The sequence below is a fragment of the Chelonoidis abingdonii genome, chromosome 1, assembly GCF_003597395.2.
Source record: "Chelonoidis abingdonii isolate Lonesome George chromosome 1, CheloAbing_2.0, whole genome shotgun sequence".
Classification (NCBI taxonomy): Eukaryota; Metazoa; Chordata; order Testudines; family Testudinidae; genus Chelonoidis; species Chelonoidis abingdonii.
In genome coordinates this window covers 69,762,910-69,780,712 of record NC_133769.1, presented here as the reverse complement: position 1 = coordinate 69,780,712, position 17,803 = coordinate 69,762,910, and the positions used below count along the sequence as shown (strand labels likewise).

The 17,803-nt window shown below is 40.7% G+C and overlaps 1 protein-coding gene across 2 annotated transcripts in view; it reads left to right on the top strand.

The window, feature by feature from the left end:
* Window positions 1–11,218: 11,218 nt before the first annotated feature.
* The window catches only part of BEST3 (bestrophin 3), a 32,593-nt gene continuing 26,008 nt past the window's right edge, over window positions 11,219–17,803 (top strand). For both annotated transcript variants that reach the window (XM_032796556.2, XM_075066386.1), the window contains exons 1-4: window positions 11,219–11,377; window positions 13,921–14,090; window positions 16,635–16,729; window positions 17,297–17,530. In XM_032796556.2, the coding sequence (XP_032652447.1) occupies window positions 13,939–14,090; window positions 16,635–16,729; window positions 17,297–17,530 (481 nt within the window). In that variant the 5' untranslated portion in view covers window positions 11,219–11,377; window positions 13,921–13,938. The remainder of the gene's footprint in view (window positions 11,378–13,920; window positions 14,091–16,634; window positions 16,730–17,296; window positions 17,531–17,803) is intronic.

Sequence of the window (17,803 nt, the reverse complement as noted above, 5' to 3'; positions counted from 1 at the left end):
AATGGGGGAATAAGATGTTTCAAAAGGAAGGAGGGAAGTTTTTCCTTTGTTTAGAGTTTCAGCTTCAGCCAGAGTGAAAAATATCAAGGAACCAGCCTCTCATCAGAGTAGTGAGTTTTAGAAAGGAATAAATAGGTTTATGTTTATTTCTTTGTAACCTGTCGTATGCAATTAGAGGTAGAATCAAACTGGGTATTTTTTTTGTGTAACTAAATTTGTGCCCAGGGGAACATCCTCTGTGTTTTGAATTTGTTGTCTGTGAGAGTAACTGGTATGCTAATCTCTCCCAGAGGATTTTCTTTTATCTTTCTTTTCTTTAATTAAAAGCCTTTTTCTTAATACCTGATTGATTTTTCCTTGTTTTTAGATCCAAGGAGATTGGATCTGGACTCACCAGGGAATTGGTGAAGGAGTCTCTCAAGGCTACCTAGGGAGGGGAAGGTTTTGGGGGGAAAGAGAATGATCCAGACACTGAAAATTCTGGATGGTGGCAGTGATACCAGATCTAAGCTAGTAATTAAGCTTCCAGAATGTCCCAGGCAGGTCCCCACATCTGTACCTACAAGTTCAGAGTGGGAGGGAACCTTGACATCCATCCTCTTGGAATCCCGTTTCAGTAGTTGAAGCAGCTTATCAAATCCCCTCATTCTTCTCTTCTGCAGACAAAATAATCCAGTTCCCTCAGCCTTCCTCATGTCATGTGCTCCAGCCCCTAATCATTTTTGTTGCCCTCTGCTGGACTCTTTCCAATTTTCCACATCCATCTTGTAGTGTGGGCCCAAAACTGGACACAGTACTCCAGATGAGGCCTCACCAATGCCAAATAGAGATGGAATATCATGTCCCTGTGGCAAATTGCCAGTACTGTTCATGCTGGGTCTCACACTTTTCTCCTTCTTGGAAAAGTTCAGGGCACCATTGCTTGCCTCTGAATCGGTACTTTTAATTACCCCACTAGTGTCCTTGAGGAGGAGAGTGGAGAGGGAGGGACCTGGCCCACCTTCTTCTCCAGGTCCAACCCAGGGCCCCTGAGGTTAGTGTGAACCACTTACTGGTGATTCCTTCTCTGGCTACTTCCCTCTCCTGCCCTTCAGCTTGTGGAGGGGCTTCTTGCCCTCCTACTAACAAGCCAGGTGCCCCTTCCCTAGGGTTTTTGATTTCTCAGTCCCACCGCAGCACTCCTCAAATTTCCTTTTGTCTCTTTTCAAACTGTTCCTCTTCTCCAGCTCCTTCAAACTGCTCTCTACTCCAACCAAACCTCCTGCTCCAACTCCACATTGTCTGACTGAAGCAGGAGGTTTTATCACATGACTGACTGCTGGTGCTCTATTGGCTTCTGGGCTCTATTGGCTCTCAGGTGCTCTAGTTAATCTATACGACACCTTCCTCCCCTTGCACGGGAATAAGCTCCCTGCTAACACTCTCCTAACTGCTCATCTGGCATGCAGTATCACACCCTCGCCTGCTGACAATGCTCCATACTTATACAGCCCAAAATGCCATTAGCCTTTTTGGCAACAAGGGAACACTGTGACTCATTACCAGCTTCTCATCTACCTGTAACCTGGCTTTCTGCACAACTGCGCCTAGCACTCGGTCCCTATTCTGTAGCAGTGCATGGATTCCTATCCTAAGTGCAGGACTCTGCACTTGTCCTTGTTGAATCTCATACGTTTCTTCTCCCAGTTCTCTGATTGTCTAGGTATCTTGTATCTTATCCCTACCCTCCAGCCTATCTACCACTCCTCCCAATTAGTGTCATCTGCAAACTTGCTAGAGGTGCAGTCCACACCATCCTCAGATACATTAATGAAGATATTGAACAAAAGCCCTTGGGGCACTTCGCTTGATACCGGCTGCAGCTAGACATGGAGCATTGATCATACCTGTTGAGCCCGACAATCTAGCCAGCTTTCTATCCACCTTATAGTCCATTCATCCAGCCCATACTTCTTTAACTTTCTGACAAAGAATACTGTGGGAGCCATATCAAAAGCTTTGCTAAAGTCAAGGATAACAGGTCCACTGCTTCCCCCTCTCCACAGAGCCAGTTATCTCTCATAAGAAGGCAATTAAGTTAGTCAGCATGAACTTGCCCTTGGTGAATCCATGCTGACTGTTCCTGATCATTTCCCCTCCTGTCCCCACCTCTCTCCCTTCCACAGGATCTACAGATCTGAACTCCCTGCTTATGAGTTCAGTTTCAGTTGAGGACGACCCCTCAATCAGGACAAGCTAAGTATAGTCTTTGCTACTCTTTACTGTGCAATAAGGATAACAACACTCATTACACCAGCATTCAATACAAAGAAATTATAATCCAACACAGCCAAATGATCATTTGGACACAGCTCTGTCTGTTGTTTATCTAAGTAGAATAGTCAATGAGTAATATAGTCTGCGCCTGAAGTCTTCCTCTCCTAATGCCCCACAGCTCATCCACTAGGGGCTGGTCTACACTACGGGGTAAAATCGATTTTAGATACGCAATTTCAGCTACGTGAATAACCTAGCTGAGTCGAATATCTAAAATCTGATTTACTCACCCGTCCTCACCGCGCGGGATCGATGTCCGCGGTTCGCCATGTCGATTCCGGAACTCCATTGGGGTTGGTGGAATTCCGGAATTGATATAAGCGCGCTCAGGGATTGATATATCCCGTCTAGATTAGACGCGATATATCAATCCCCGAGCAATCGATTTTAACGCGCCGATACGGCGCGTAGTCTAGACGTGGCCTAGATGTTAGAGGAGAGCTCATTCAGACCTTGCTTACTCCCAATGGATACCAATAATTGCTATCCCCCTATAACATATTCACACCTGGTTTGTTAAGTCAGCCCACACCTTTGCAGTCCTTTTAGATTCCTCAGTGTTATTGATTGCCCAAATAGCCATGGAAGCAAAAAATGCCAACTCCCAGTTCCAAATGGCCACATAATTCTGCCTAATCTTATCATTTTATCATCCGTGGCCATGCACAGATGACTGCCAGGCTGGATTACTGCAACTCCTGTCTAGAAAAGGAATCAAATGCCTTAGTACAAAATGCAGCAGCCTGTCTGCATAGTATCACACATCACTGGGAGCACATTCCCCAATACATTTTTCTCTGCACTAGCTTCTCACTGAATATAAAATCTAGTTCTAGGTCTCTGTTCTAATATTCAACTGTTGGATTCAATCTAGGATCCTAAGAGATAGCCTCTTCCAATGTGACTATAACCACCTGTGAAAGTTACATTTCACTGGAACTATGGAATCCATTCATCAACTATGGAAGTCATTCTTGCAAAAGATAAGAATGGACAGAGGACTCACTCTTCTGTTCAACAGCGATTCCGTTTAATAACATTTGGAATCATCATAAGAAATGAAAGCTTAAAATGGTCTCAGAAAAGCGACAGGTCTGTCCCAATCTAGCCCAGTAATGGAATCTCATGTGTTTATAACAAAATGTTCAGACTTGAAGAGCAACAAATTTTAAGCTGATGAAGGGAAATACTTTTCACACAATGCATAATTAACTTATAGAACTCATTGACACAAGACATCATGGATGTCTGGGCCCAGATCTTCAAAGAGAGTTAGCTGCCTAAATAACGTTGAGGATCTGGGTCCACATGCTTAGCAAGATTCAAAAAGGATTAGACGTATATGGATAAAGAGAACCCAAATTGATGAGTAGGGATAAAATAAAGTATAAAGGAGATAAATTCTCATTGTTCAGGGCATAAAACAATCACTACCTGACCAAGATTAGAAAGAAACTTCCTCTCTCTGAGCAGGTCAGTTCACAATTGTCCACTATGGAGTTTCTTACACATTCCTCTGAAGTATCTGGTACTGAGCACTCTTGGAGACAGGATATGAACTAGATGGAGCACTGGTCTGATACTGTTTGGCAGTGCCTATAAATGTATCGTGCTATTGCTTCTTTTGAAGGAGTTGATAAGTATTATTTAATACTAAACAGCAGAAACTAAAGTGTTAGCAATGGAAATTATTTGCCCAAACGCCTAATATAGACAAAGGCTGAGAGACTAAAATTTCAGTTCTTAGGTAGCACTAAGACTTCTGAGTTTAGGGTTACTACATTCTCCCTTGCTGTGACCCATGTTAAAAATACAGTGTCATGTTGTTTAGCTTTTATTTAAAGAGGGGAGTTGCAGGAAGATGGGATGAAGAGGGGGTTGGGAGAGGGCTGATTGCTTGCAGTAGATGCTGAAAGCAAGTGGATTGGATTGTCTGTAGAAAAAAGAAAAAAGGGGTGCATTTGGAGCGTGTTGGTTCACTCTTCCTCCTGTTTTCTCTCCCCGTTGATAGTTTCTCCTCAGATCCCTTCCTTCTCTTCCCTACTTACTAGCTATGAAGTGGAACGAGATCTGAGAGTGCAGCTCAGTGCAGACCCACTCTCTCTCTCACACAGAGCAAATTTAAGGGTATTTTCTTTGAATGCTTTTGATCAGATAAATCACAATTCAGTAAAAGCTGCTGTATTTCACAAAAATGTAAAGATGCCAGACATGGTATAACAACTATGAATGACATGGGAAGTATACCATCTCATTGTTAACACTCATGTACTGTCCTGTCTATCAAAGGTACTCCAAAGAAAATGAAGAAGTGAAAGAGTTAATAATTTGTTAGTTTTGCCTAGGTGACCCGTTAACATTGCAATTTATTGTTATTTCTGTTGTAAATTATTAGGGGTTTCTATAAAATGAACAAGCTGTCAATATTTGTTATTTTCAACGGTTTAATAGTTCCCCTAAAAACCTGGCATCCTAGCTGTAAAGGATTGTCAATTTATGGCTCTGTTAGACTTCTCCCACAAAATACTAACTGAGAAAATACTGGGAAAGTACTGTTAACTGTAATATAAATATACACTGGTGGTATTCATATAACAGAATATACCAATACAGATTTTCTAAGATGAAAAAATATTCCATTATTTCAAATCTACCCCAGTTTACTGAATCATAAAGAGAATATTAGGGAAACGTAAATATATATTTGGAGCCTAAACTATAGTTATCAAGGTTCAATATAGTTCAATACAAAATACTGTTAACAGAATTTCATCAATGAGCAGTAGTGACTTAAAGATTTTGCAGGGTCCAGTATGCAAATAAGTAATATTAGGCAAATGGGTAGATAGCTGCATTTTTATGAAAGAAAGTGAATGCTTTTCATAAGCAATAATCCATGAATTCCTGGCTGTCTTGCAAAGCCAGACTCCACTGACTTCAGCAGAGCTACTCCCTATTGACATCAGTGTAAACGAGAGCACAATCAAGCCCTGGATTCAGAACAGTTCATTCTGCAGTGGCCTGTTCAGTATTGTAGGCTTTGTCCAGAGCACAATAAGAGCTGTGTTGTTAGCACATCTGAGGTACCTAACATGGTCCAAGTGTAATGTAGACAAGATAAAATATAAACACATGCTAAAGTGGAGACATTAATGTCTAAGCTTCGGCTACCTGCACTTTAACTTGACCAGTGTCGCCCATGTGAAGGTAGTATGTCTTCTTTACACTCAACTTAAAGCATGTTAGCATGAATTAGCTAATGTGTTCACATCACACCTTTAAATCCTAGTCTAGACAAGACCTTACAGGTAAGTGTCATCTGGAGCTTGTGTTTGCTGTTCCTGATGTTTTTCATTGCCATGAGCATGTAGGCTTATGTTATTTCTGTCAGTGCACAAGTAAGCACTGTTAACAGCATTTTGGATGTTCTCAGAAAACATAGGCTGAAATCCTGGCCCTATTGAAGTCAAGGGGAATTTAGCCATTGTCTTCACTAGGACCAGGATTCCCCCCCACCCCACACCCTCAGGGTCCTCATTTATTTTGTTTAGATGCAAGATCAACATTGAAAGATCATTATGATGTATAACATTGATGTAGATGGTAAAGCTGTTACCTTGCCTCTCTCTTCAAAATCAAACATTCTCTCCCATTTGCAATCATGAGGCTCCTGGGGACAGCCCTGCAAACAATTACAGTGTAAACAATTGAGACAGACCAGCTGAGTCAGTGTCTACCTCTGCACCCTGAGAAACCATCTTTGACTTGCTGGACCCCTAGGGACCATAACAAAAGGAGAAGTTAAAGGAGAACAGACAGTGAATGTACCAAAGGTGGAGTCATACTCACCAGAAGTAAAAATCCTCACTAATGAGATCCATTAATCAATGTAAGAATTTTAGTAGAAGTAACATATTTCCACACCATGTGAAAAATATATTGGGTGAGCATACAGGGCATATCACTCCTTTATTCCTGCTTACATTGATTTTTCCCAGACTCAGTCAATACTGAAGACAGATGTGCCTGGTGAGAGGAAGCACCAGCAGTGAAATTCTGGCCCCATTGAAGTCAGAATCAAAATGCCTATTTGATGTTAATGGGGCCAGGTTTTCAAAACCATCTGACACCCTAGGTATGGAGCCAATGAGTAAATTGAATAATTCCATGTAGCCTCACACACACTACCATCTCATAGCTCCAGAGCAGTAACTGTATGCCAAGACAGGGCCTAGTGGGACCTTGGCAACCTGGAAGTTACAGAGGACAATAGCTCACAGGCAAACTTCAGTCCAAAGGGATGCTGTCCTCTCCCCAGAAAATATTTCATTTAGGAGCTTTCAGCTGACACAGAAGTGTCTTGGAGCCACTCAGTCTCTCCCCAGCAGTCAGACAAAGCACGCTGCCCTTCCTGCTGGCACAGAGGGGAGCCACTGCTTTCTCTGATGTCAACCCCTAGTGCTTTGTGTCTGCTGGATGACTCTCTTCACTCCAGCTCCTCGCTTGCCTTCTGCTGGGGTGAATCACACAGAGACAGAAGGAGCCTCTCTGGTACCATATTCCATATGTCAGCTTCTTGTGCCTATGTAGCAGTTCCTCTGTGTGGGTGTCCTAGGGCAATAAAGGAGTTGTCGTGATGGACAACAATGCTATCGGCTAAAAGCATAATGTTTATCAAGGCACCAAAGTCAGCACCGGTGACTAGAAAATGAAGCGTATTTTGTTAAAAGGGCATCATATATCAAACTGTTTCTTCATGTGGAGTTACAGTGCCCTAGCAATTACTGTGTTGAGGCAGCAGGCTTCATCCTGCATACAGAGTGCATTTGTGATCCTCTGACATATTTTACCATATGACTGCTGGAGATAAAACAGCCTACTTTGAAGTATATCCTACCACCCACAGTGAGTGGTGCTAAGCACAGCGGTATCTCTCTTACTGGAATTACTTTTAATTATTTCAATCCCTCTCACTGAAGAGACTACTATGCTTCATGGCAGCTCTTTACATATTCATTTTAAGGAGTCAGTGGACAGCTTAATTATACAGCTATCCTATGTTAATTTGTTTAAGAGTTCTATAAAGCCGGTAATCCCAATGGCAAGTGACTGTATGTAAAAAAAAACCCAAATGTTTTATTCAGAGAAAAATCAATAGCAGCTGCTGTTCTCTGCTACTGCAATTTGCCCAAGATTTTAGTCATTTCTTTTCCTTTTCGATGAGAAAACTCTTTCAGGTTTCTCAAACCTCAGATACTTAGAAACCCACTGGCCTTGTTTACACTGGGATAAATTTGGACATTATTATTATGCATTATTTGTATTACATTCACAGCTCAAGACTCAGTCCAAGACTGGGGCCCCATTGCACTCTGTACAAACACAGAGTAAGAATTAGTTCCTGCCCTGAAGAACTTAAGAGGAAGACAGTAGAAGTAGAAATGACTTACCCAAGATCACAACAGCTGGCACTTGGCAGAGTTCTTCAGGGGCCCAGTTTAGTGCCCTATGCACTGGGCCACAGTGCCTCTCTTACCTCCCCCATTGGTAACAATAGTGACCATGCTAGTATGGGCTCATGCATTTTTACCACTGTGTTGTCTAGATTTGTTCAGAGCTGGTTAGAGCACTTGATGGTAAAATCTCCATGTCCTGTACACTAGTGATGCTAATACAAGTCGAGCTGCCCTTAGGGCAGTGCAATAGTAGGAGGATTACCCAGATGAGACCTCTGTGGGACTTCTTTCATTTGTAAGCTCACGGGAAAGGACGTGCTTACACTGTGCACTCCAGGGTATCATTGCAATTATAATAGCTGAGGAGGTCTATCAAGGGACATCAGAGAATGGACAAAATGATATAGTTAAAATATTCATTGCAAATGTGAAATAATTTATATACTTAGCAAAATCCAACCTTTCTATTTACCCTTTCAGGAGTACAATGCATATAAATAGAATTCCTGATTCCCATCTGGCCACTGACACCTTATAAAAATAACTGAGTGTAATACTGAGGTGCAAATACCTTGAACAAAGTATTAGCAATCTGTCAAGTCCTGATGTTGCATTCATTTGAACTAACATTCCCTAATAATAAGACTACAGGTTTTTAATTGGCTACAAGGTATTCTGCTGATGATAACTGAGACATTTATTTCAGTCCTTAGATCCTAAGGCAAAAGTATTTCTGTGTTTATATTATAGTTGTTTTGCAGTGTAGAAGGCAGTAGTTTGTAGGTCCTTGTCCCCTATTAAGGGATTTTGAGACTTAACTATAAAACTTGGTTTAACCTAATAAAATTGTGACCATCCTTGTGGCTTACCATGGAATCTGGTATTCACATATCAGAGATGAAAAAACAAAAGGAAAAACCCTTGCAGAAATTTCATCTTCTCTTGCTTGCAAATTTAAGGGCATAGATAAATCACTACACATACTATTCACATTCCACCCATAAACAAACTACTATGTTCTGCATCCTTATGTGGGCTCAGCACTTTTTCACTGAATGAGTGGCACCTTCTCCCTTATTCAGGCAAAACGCACACTGAAGCCCCAGGCTTTGTCCCTCACCCATTGAAAGCTGAAGGCATTTCCTAACATTGTATTAAATATGCTTTTGGTCAACTTCTGTAACAAGTCCTTGGTGGGAACAGGGTCAGATGGATCATCATGGTGCTGTGATTGCTTTCACAGCCCTCCTATAGTGTGTGAGCTTTTAGTGAGCACCTGAAATCTGCTGTTAATGACATGAGTATGAATCACTGAGATAAATCTAAAGCAGAAAAGCTGTATCCAAATACGAAGATATTTTAAAATTTAGCATAATGAGGCTAAAATCATGAAGGGACCATGCTTTCTTCTGGTGGTAAGGTCACTAGGCAGGAATTTTGGAGTGGCACAACCTCTCATGAACCAGGAAGGCCTTAGGGGACCAACCTTGCCTAAAATGTGAGTAGTAGTGTCTGGGAAAGGGTATTGTCAACTTGGTAGAGGATGCACTGAATCATTGTATCCCCTCAGTAGCCTCAGCTAGCAGGGTTCCTGCAGAGCTCTTTTTGCCTCTCTCAGGTGTGGAGGAGCGGGGTTGGGGTAGGGTACCCCTGAGGGAGAGCAATAGTGAAAGCACCTGTCTTTGGAATGAATCCCCCTCAGATATAGCAAACCTCAGGGTACAGGGAGATGTACTTTACATCTCTCCGTGGCAGTTTCAGTGGCTCTGCACTCTGGAAACTTTATTTTATTTCTGCCTCTAAAATTGTAAAGTTCCAAGTCTGTCTTCTGAAAAACTGCTCAAAGTTAATGGAGCAGTCTCAGCTGCTCATCTCATAATATTGGGGCGTGCCCTGGAAAACCATCTGACACCACTTGTCCCTTATTAGTTATTTAAGTAGTGTCACTTGTGCTTAGTGCTTAATTTGTAATGAAAGACGTGCCAGGGCTCAAGCACTTTTTTATGTTCATAACTGATGCAGCAAGCCCAGAGGTCCTGGGGCTATGAACTGCCAAGCCGGGTCTCAGCTAGGATGACCAGACATCCCAATAAAATCGGGACCGTCCCAATATTGGGGTGGTTGTCCTGTGTCCCGACCGATCTTTGGTCAGGACGCAATTTGTCCCAATATTTTGCTCTGCCAGCAGCACTGGTTTTATTTTTTTATTTTTTGCTTCACTGGCAGCACTCGGCTTCTTTTTTTTTTTTCCCCCACAAGTTTTTTTTTTTCTCTGCCGGCGGACCCCAGTGTGTTCCAATATTTTCTTCATCTCATCTGGTCACCCTAGTCTCAGCCGTGGCAAGCCCTGGTGCAAATTAAGCACTGCTTGTGTTCAAAGAATCTACTACAGGGTCTGTTTCTCAAGCAAACTTAGGCCTAAGTAATTATTATAAACAGCGATCTTATAATATCCTCATTGCTACGAGCTCTCCTGTGAAAAGCGGTCGCTATAATAGGATTGGGCAGTATGTTTTTTCATGCCAGACCATTTTCTGTTAAAATGCTTTATTATATTTCACCATAGCCCACTGCCTGCCCAAAAAATACACATGCCATGCAGTAATGTCTTTTGTGTTTTGACATCAAAGTGTCTTCTGTCTGCTGTTGTCGAAGAAGAAAAAGCAGATGATGGTCACAAATCATTTCCTTCAGAGACAAGTTGAATTAACAAAACATGCTCCTGAATCACTCTGAACATATTGATGGGACTCAAACAAGAAAAATCTCTCATCAGAAAATATAGCTTTCCCCGCAGGTCTACACAGCATCTTATTTCTCTCTCCCTCTGCTCTGTTTTATTTCACTGTGCAATCATCTTGCTTCATTCTTTTTGTGAAAGATTCTGTGAAGAATCATGGAGCACTGAATGGTATCCTCCTAGTCTCTCATTGTGTGTCACGTTTCACAGCTTCCTGTTAACACCACGATTCCTGAAAGACAGAGTTCATGTGACTTTAGGAGTGAGAGAAGCTCCAATCATGCAAAGATTTAACTTCATTGCTATGAGTTGATGCACTGAAAGCAATGGAACGAACGACTCATGGGAGTAATACAAAACATGTTCATAAGACTTTGCAGGATTGAGGCAAGACTGACCCTCTTTTCTGAATCTCATAGAAAAATGCTTCCCTCTTACTTGTTCCATTTGGGGAGACAGAAGGAAAGAGGTGAAAGGTTTTGGTGCCATCTAAACCATTACAGAGACTCTTCATACAACTCAAAGGGGTCCTTTGGATGGCAAGTGGAGTTATAATTATAGAATAGAAAACAGCAAGATCAGCAGCTGTTGTTGCTTACGTCTGTTCCCTTCTGTAACTGACAGCCATGAGGAACTTGGCAAAAACAGACTTCCAGAAGTGGAAAGACATTTTAACCCCTGTGCTTGTCAGTCCACTCCTCCAGGGTCTCAGTAGTAAGCAAACCCCCAAAAGCTTCTGTTCCTAAGGTGAAGAAGGAGCAAAGACACTATTTCACACCTGAAGGCGTCTTCACTGGGGACATTTGAGGAAAAGAAAGGGTCTGGGATTTTCCTTCATGGTTGGGCTGCCACATCAGAATAGCAGGTTAGTGTCCACAGAACATACTTAATATTGTTTTTTTTAATTGGACTTAATCTGTACATTTGAATCTCTCTCTCCACCATAATATAAAACTGGAAATAAAATGATAGAAATTTGATAGTTAATTGTGCACGTAGGTGTTATTTATTTGTATATGTTGTAATGTATCTACAATGTTATTAATTGCCATCCTTTTCTACGGTGGTTTCTATTTAATTGTAATGCCTCTAATCCTGAAGTCTGTACCTGGACAAAATTCCCATTAACTTTGTGAGTAATATTAATAGAACAACAATATTATTTTATTTTTAGGCACCAATGCCAAAGGACTTCTGGTTGCCTTAGCAAAAGTACAATAAAATATAAGTCATAGTAACAGAGTAAATTCCAGAGAGGTAATCAATACTGAAGGGAAGGAAAAACAGGATTACAGGTATGGGTCAAATTCTCTGTTGATGCAAATTGGTGCAGCTGCAGTGATATGAATGGAACTGTGCCAATTTATACCAGAAGAGAATTTTGCCCTATATCTGCTAATGAGGTAAATAATAATAAAATATCTATATAAGGTATTTTATAGCACCAATAACCATAGTATCTAGTGCCTAGTATTTGCAAGAGTAAAGCCATGAACCAGAAATATAGATCTTATTTATACCATGTCTTCCCATTGCTATGTATTGTATTTTATATATTTAAAAAGTATAATGGAGACTATGAACATGTTCCCAGAAAAAAACACAAGCAGAGCATCAAATCTGTGCTTCTTGTGTTGTGAAACATTTATTTCCATATGAAGCGAAAGAAAATAGATATACTGTGATCATTCACTCTCCACTGGTCTAACAGCAATAATACTTAGTTTTACTAATACAAAAATAATGTGATAGTGCTTTTTAGATAATATCCCTGAATTTATTGTGGCACCTGCAGTACAAATCTTCCTGGGGGCACTCATAGTTTCAGTCCTAGCTAGAGCTATTGGTGTGCTAACTTGGCTTTCACAATTCCAATAGCATTTCACTGGAGGTTCCCATTTGTTGCCCCATTCATACTAGATTTCTTTTCATCATAACCATTTGGTGAAGCCACTTGTTCGGTTGGGAACTAGAATTGAGGTTGTTGACTTTTAATCTACACTCCTCATGCTGATCCCCAGGCATTCTGGCATGCAAGACGTCACCTCTACCCACTGATCAGCCAGGATGTGAGTCTTTAGTTGCACTTTATCAGAATTCAATCGAAAAATAGATGTGGAAAAAAAATCAGCAATAGCACATCTATCATTTAGAAGCCAAGGAATAACAACCATATATTCCAGGATTTTACAAGCTGCCAGGCCATTCTCCACACAAATCAGAACTCTCAGGAGAGACCATCGGTCAGAAATTGAATTCTTATGCGTGTCCCTTCCCCCTTGCAACTAAATTTTCATGGTTTATTTTATGCTCAGCATCAGAGGCCTAGCCAAGTTGTCCACTATCAGGCAGCTCTTATGGTTTGATAGTTTCTCTTTTAAATTAAAGTAAATAGCCTACAGTGGCATAAAGAAAAACATGCAAGAGTGGCGTTTATGCTGGAGCAATGCAAGTGATTTTATACAATTATTAACTGGAGATTACTGCTACTGTGTCCTATCCACTTCCTTCCTAAAATGCTGAGCAAAGTTCTCTCCATATTTGTAGTTAAAGTACACTTCTCACCAATATCCCTAGGTGCATAAACAACAAGAAGAGCTATACAGCACTTTGACAAAGTCAACAGGAAAACATTCTTACCACTACCAAACAGGCTCCTAGGGTTGCCAATTTTGGCTGGACATGTTCCTGGAAGTTTTGTCACATGACATAATCTTTAACTAAAGATTAATCTTTAATTCCTGGAGATTCCAGCACAATCTTGTAGAGTTGGGAAACCTGCAATGTGCTCTGTGAAGACCTGAGAAAATAGCTAGGTCTTGGACTGTGACCTAACTTGGGCACTGCACTGTTGGAGCAGAAGAAGGCATGAGGACCCACCAACAAGACTGTCCTACCACCAGCTACTCAAATGTCAGGGCTCTTAGAAGAGCCCCCAAGGTGATCTCACTTGCTGCAATGACATAAAATGGAAGAGGCAATCCCTAGATCACATTGGTGTATATAGATAATACCAGAGCTGGATGACAATGGGGCAGGGAAATTCATGATTTTGTTCTTCTGTTTTTTCTGTTGAAATTTTGAACAAAAAATTCAACAAAATTGGAAATTTTGAAAAATGTCGTGAAGTCCTAGTCAGTCACTTGAACCACAGCTTGGAGCAAGTTGGAAGCTAGTAGAATCTTTGAAAAATAGGTATTGTATGCTCCAGGTAGCTGACACTGCCAAGCAGATAGATGGGAAGGTACATTTGCCCTAGCTGGACTTTCTGGATGGTCTTCAAGAGTAACCCCATTGCAATAACCCAATCTGCAGGTCACAAAGACACTGCTAACTATAGCTATATATATATGGGTTAAGATACACTCTAAAACACTGTCTATTTCTTGCTTGTTTTTACTTTTCTAGAAACATCCTGCCAAGACAATGACAGTCACTTACTCCAGTAAAGTAGCAAATGCCACATTCTTTGGATTTCACAGATTACTCCTCAAGTGGAAAGGCAGTATCTACAAATTGCTGTACAGGGAATTTATTGCCTTTGCTAGTCTTTACACTGCAATAAGTGTGTTGTACAGGTACATCTGTTTCCATGTGACATATTCATGTCTCCTTCTTAATCAGAATCAAATGCTATGTAAAAGGGACAGTCTCACACTTCAAATCTTTTGGCTGATGACTGATTTTGTATTAAATAACATGACCTTTTGCTTACACCCTTTTTAATGTTATTTATACCTCACACGATTTTTGGAATGTTAAATTACTGTTTAACCATCATCTTCAAGTGATTCTAACTTCAGCCGAGTACTAGCTGATGATTGTTGTGTATATGCCATCTTCCAAAAATGTTATGCCACATAAACATCTGCAGGACTCCTATGTCAATATATGGTCTTTGCCACTCTAACTCTGCACTGACTAAATGACCTGTTTTGAACTGCGAAGTCTAGACATATTATCATACTCATGCGTCTATGTCATCAACAGTCAATAGATGGCAATTTCATAGGAAATGCTGAAAGATGATTATTTTATGGTCCAGTTATGTAGCCCTTGCTCAGGAAATGGCAAGTTGAGGTTTGTCTGAGTAAGAACTGCAATAAGAGCCCATAGTTTTTAAGAGCCCAATCTCACATGGTGACAAGCATCCACTCAGTAGAAATTGGAGGCACTCAAGTCGGGATCCATTAAGAGATGTAGGTATCGCAATGCTGAGAGCCACGGCACCTTACTTTTAGGCACCTAGAAAATCCAGGAGCACCACTCTGATCCACAAAGCCAAGTTAGGTAACCAGAATCCCTATACAATAAATGGAGAGAGATAGGTTCTTAAGAATGTGATCCAGAAGTGCTCACACACTAGGCCAGGAGCCGCCTGAGCTAGCCAATGGGAAATGCTAATAAGAGGGATATGTCCTAAGTCCTGCCCATCTGCTGAAGGCAGGAACCTAAGTCTGGACTGCAGGGAAGTGCCCATCTCTGCTTAGCGATTCATAAATGGGCATCTTCCCCTGCAGTCAGACAGCTTAGGTTCCTAACTTAAGGCATTTCTTAAGGCACCTGCCTCACTCTACACAAAACAGCTGAAGAAGGAGTTGGTGATGCTGCTGCACCCCTGAGTGACATAGTAATGCCATCCTAACCCCAGGCATAGACAGCTTCTCCTGTCAACATACCTCTCTGGGAGGTGGAGTACCTACACCGACGGGAGACGCTCTCCCATCAGCATAGGTAGCGTCTTCATTAACCCCTACAGCAGTGCACTGCACCACTGCAGCGCTGTAAGTGTAGACAAGCTCTAAATCTGGGATTTAGGCACCTAAGTTCTTCTGTGGATCCCTCCCTCACTACCTCACAGGAGAGTCTCAACAGCAGCACCTTGCAGGATCAGTGTGTAAGTCAGGGTGAAATTTATCCCTGTGCAAAAGGCCAGCACAAGACCTATGTGACACTTAGGTGCCAATTAATTCCTCAAGTGTGACTTACATGGGGTGTATGTCTCATTCTAGTCCTCTGCCCATGGTGAATTTCACTTTGGTGAAGACAAAATTTCTTAATGGAATGAAGATTTTCACTGATAAAATAAGTGGGATGACTTCAAATTACTTTTCAGTCCCTCTTTAGAACTAGAATTGAAGCGCAACATTTTTTTTTTTTGTATAAAACAAGTTCTTTGGATTTACTTTGTCTATATGAGCAATCACTAATCTTCCAAGGTATACAGGCATACAGCAAGGTATAGTTGGTAGCAAGACTAAATCATTGGCATGTAAAGAAACAACAACAAAAACCTTTCATTTAAAAAAAAATCTATTCTTACTTTAAAACTGTACATAAAAACTCTCCCCTTTATTCAGTGTACACAGTGGAAAGCATTCTATATGAACAGCAGATTTTATTTTACAAATGTAAAAGAACCCCAAATACATGCCATGTATATCTTTTATATGGGATAAGATAACTGTAAGATTTTATATATAAATAAAACAATTTGCTTATGTTTAAGAATGTTGTATTTCATTAGCTATCATTCTACACTGTGTTTCATTCTTTTTTCTGCCATATGGCTTATAGTTGCCTTAGTTTAAATATATTTGATTTTTTGTGCAATTTTAACTTATGGCCAAGACAAATTTCTTAGTAGTAAATGAGATATACCCCCTGATGTGGAAAGAGTAGAGTTTTCGCATAGCAGCAAGTACATATTAGTGCCCCTTTCCAGTTTCAGAAAATCTGATCAGATCACTTTTATTAAGTAGTCCAGCTGAAAAATGGGAGAAAAATACATTTGCTGAATAGTTTGCACCAAGACCATTGCTTTGTATTAGGTGGCATACTACAGGTGAATAGCACAAGTGGTTTTTGTCACTTCAGTAATGAGAAATATTTTATGACTAGCGAATAATATTGCTCCACCTGTCAGCTCCCTTATTACATGCTACAAATATTAACACCTTAAATGTTCATCAGTTTAACTCCTTAAAGATTCATCTGTGCACATTAGTCAAGATCACTCCTCGTTTCAGTTATCTGGTTATTTATACTTAATTGTCTTCACTTTATATCCGAGGTTTGCAGTGGTATTACAAAGGGATATACACATTTTATTTTTGCTACAGATTTTTTCTTACAGGAAGCCAAAAACGGTTCTTTGAAAAATTATCAATTTACTGTGACAAATATGCTGAACAAATCCCAGTCACCTTTGTTCTTGGTAAGTACAGCGTAACTGTAGAAAGACTGCACAAAGCTGCCTCCATTAGGATGTCACAAATGACAATGCATGGAAGTATTTCAGAGCTGAAAGGCATGTTGAAAATCTGTCTCACAATAAAACCACTGCCATCCATTAAGGTTGCCTTAAAGTCAAATTGCTTTTGTCAAGTCAACACCACAGATGCTTGAATTATTACTTCACTATTGGAAGATTTAAATTTTTATTCACTAACTCTTTGTTTAAATAGCTATCTGAGCCTGATCCTGTGAAGTGAGTACCCTTCACTCCCATTTCAGTGAAAGGGAGTTAGCGGGTGCTCAACATCTTGCATGAGGAACTTAGAACCTTGCAGGATTCGGCCTTTGGAATGTAACAGCTACTTAATAATAGGTTTTAACTGAATCATACTGTGCATATTTTATAACAATTATTCTGGCAAATGAAGTTACCTTACAGCCTAGATAACATCCTACAGAATGCACTAAAACTCAACATTAGAGAACCTGAGTGTGTATCAGTTTTGCAGTAAGAACGGTGATGTTAATATACTTTTTTAACACACAGGATTCTACGTTACTTTGGTGGTGAACCGCTGGTGGAACCAGTTTGTGAATCTGCCGTGGCCAGACAGACTTATGTTTTTGATCTCTAGCAGCATTCAGGGAAGAGATGAATACGGGCGCTTACTTAGGAGGACTCTAATGCGTTATGTGAATTTAACTTCCTTGATCATCTTCCGCTCAGTGAGCACAGCTGTATACAAAAGATTTCCAACCATGGACCATGTGGTAGAAGCAGGTATTGTCAATTTCCTTTCCCCAATAAGCTCTGCCCTTTTGACTACAGATGGGGATGTTGGAGATCTGACTTGTATGTTCTTCTCTTTAACCCCTTGTCCTTGTCAGACCACCCTATGTGAAAGCCACCCACTGGCAGAGAAGGATTAGATAAAATGATCTTAAGAGTCCACCATTGCTAAATTATTTATCTAGGTCCATTTTAGAACAAAATGAGGCCCTTATGACTGAGCATGCTACATTTCCTCTGCACTCAGCCTTTCTCAGTCAGGGG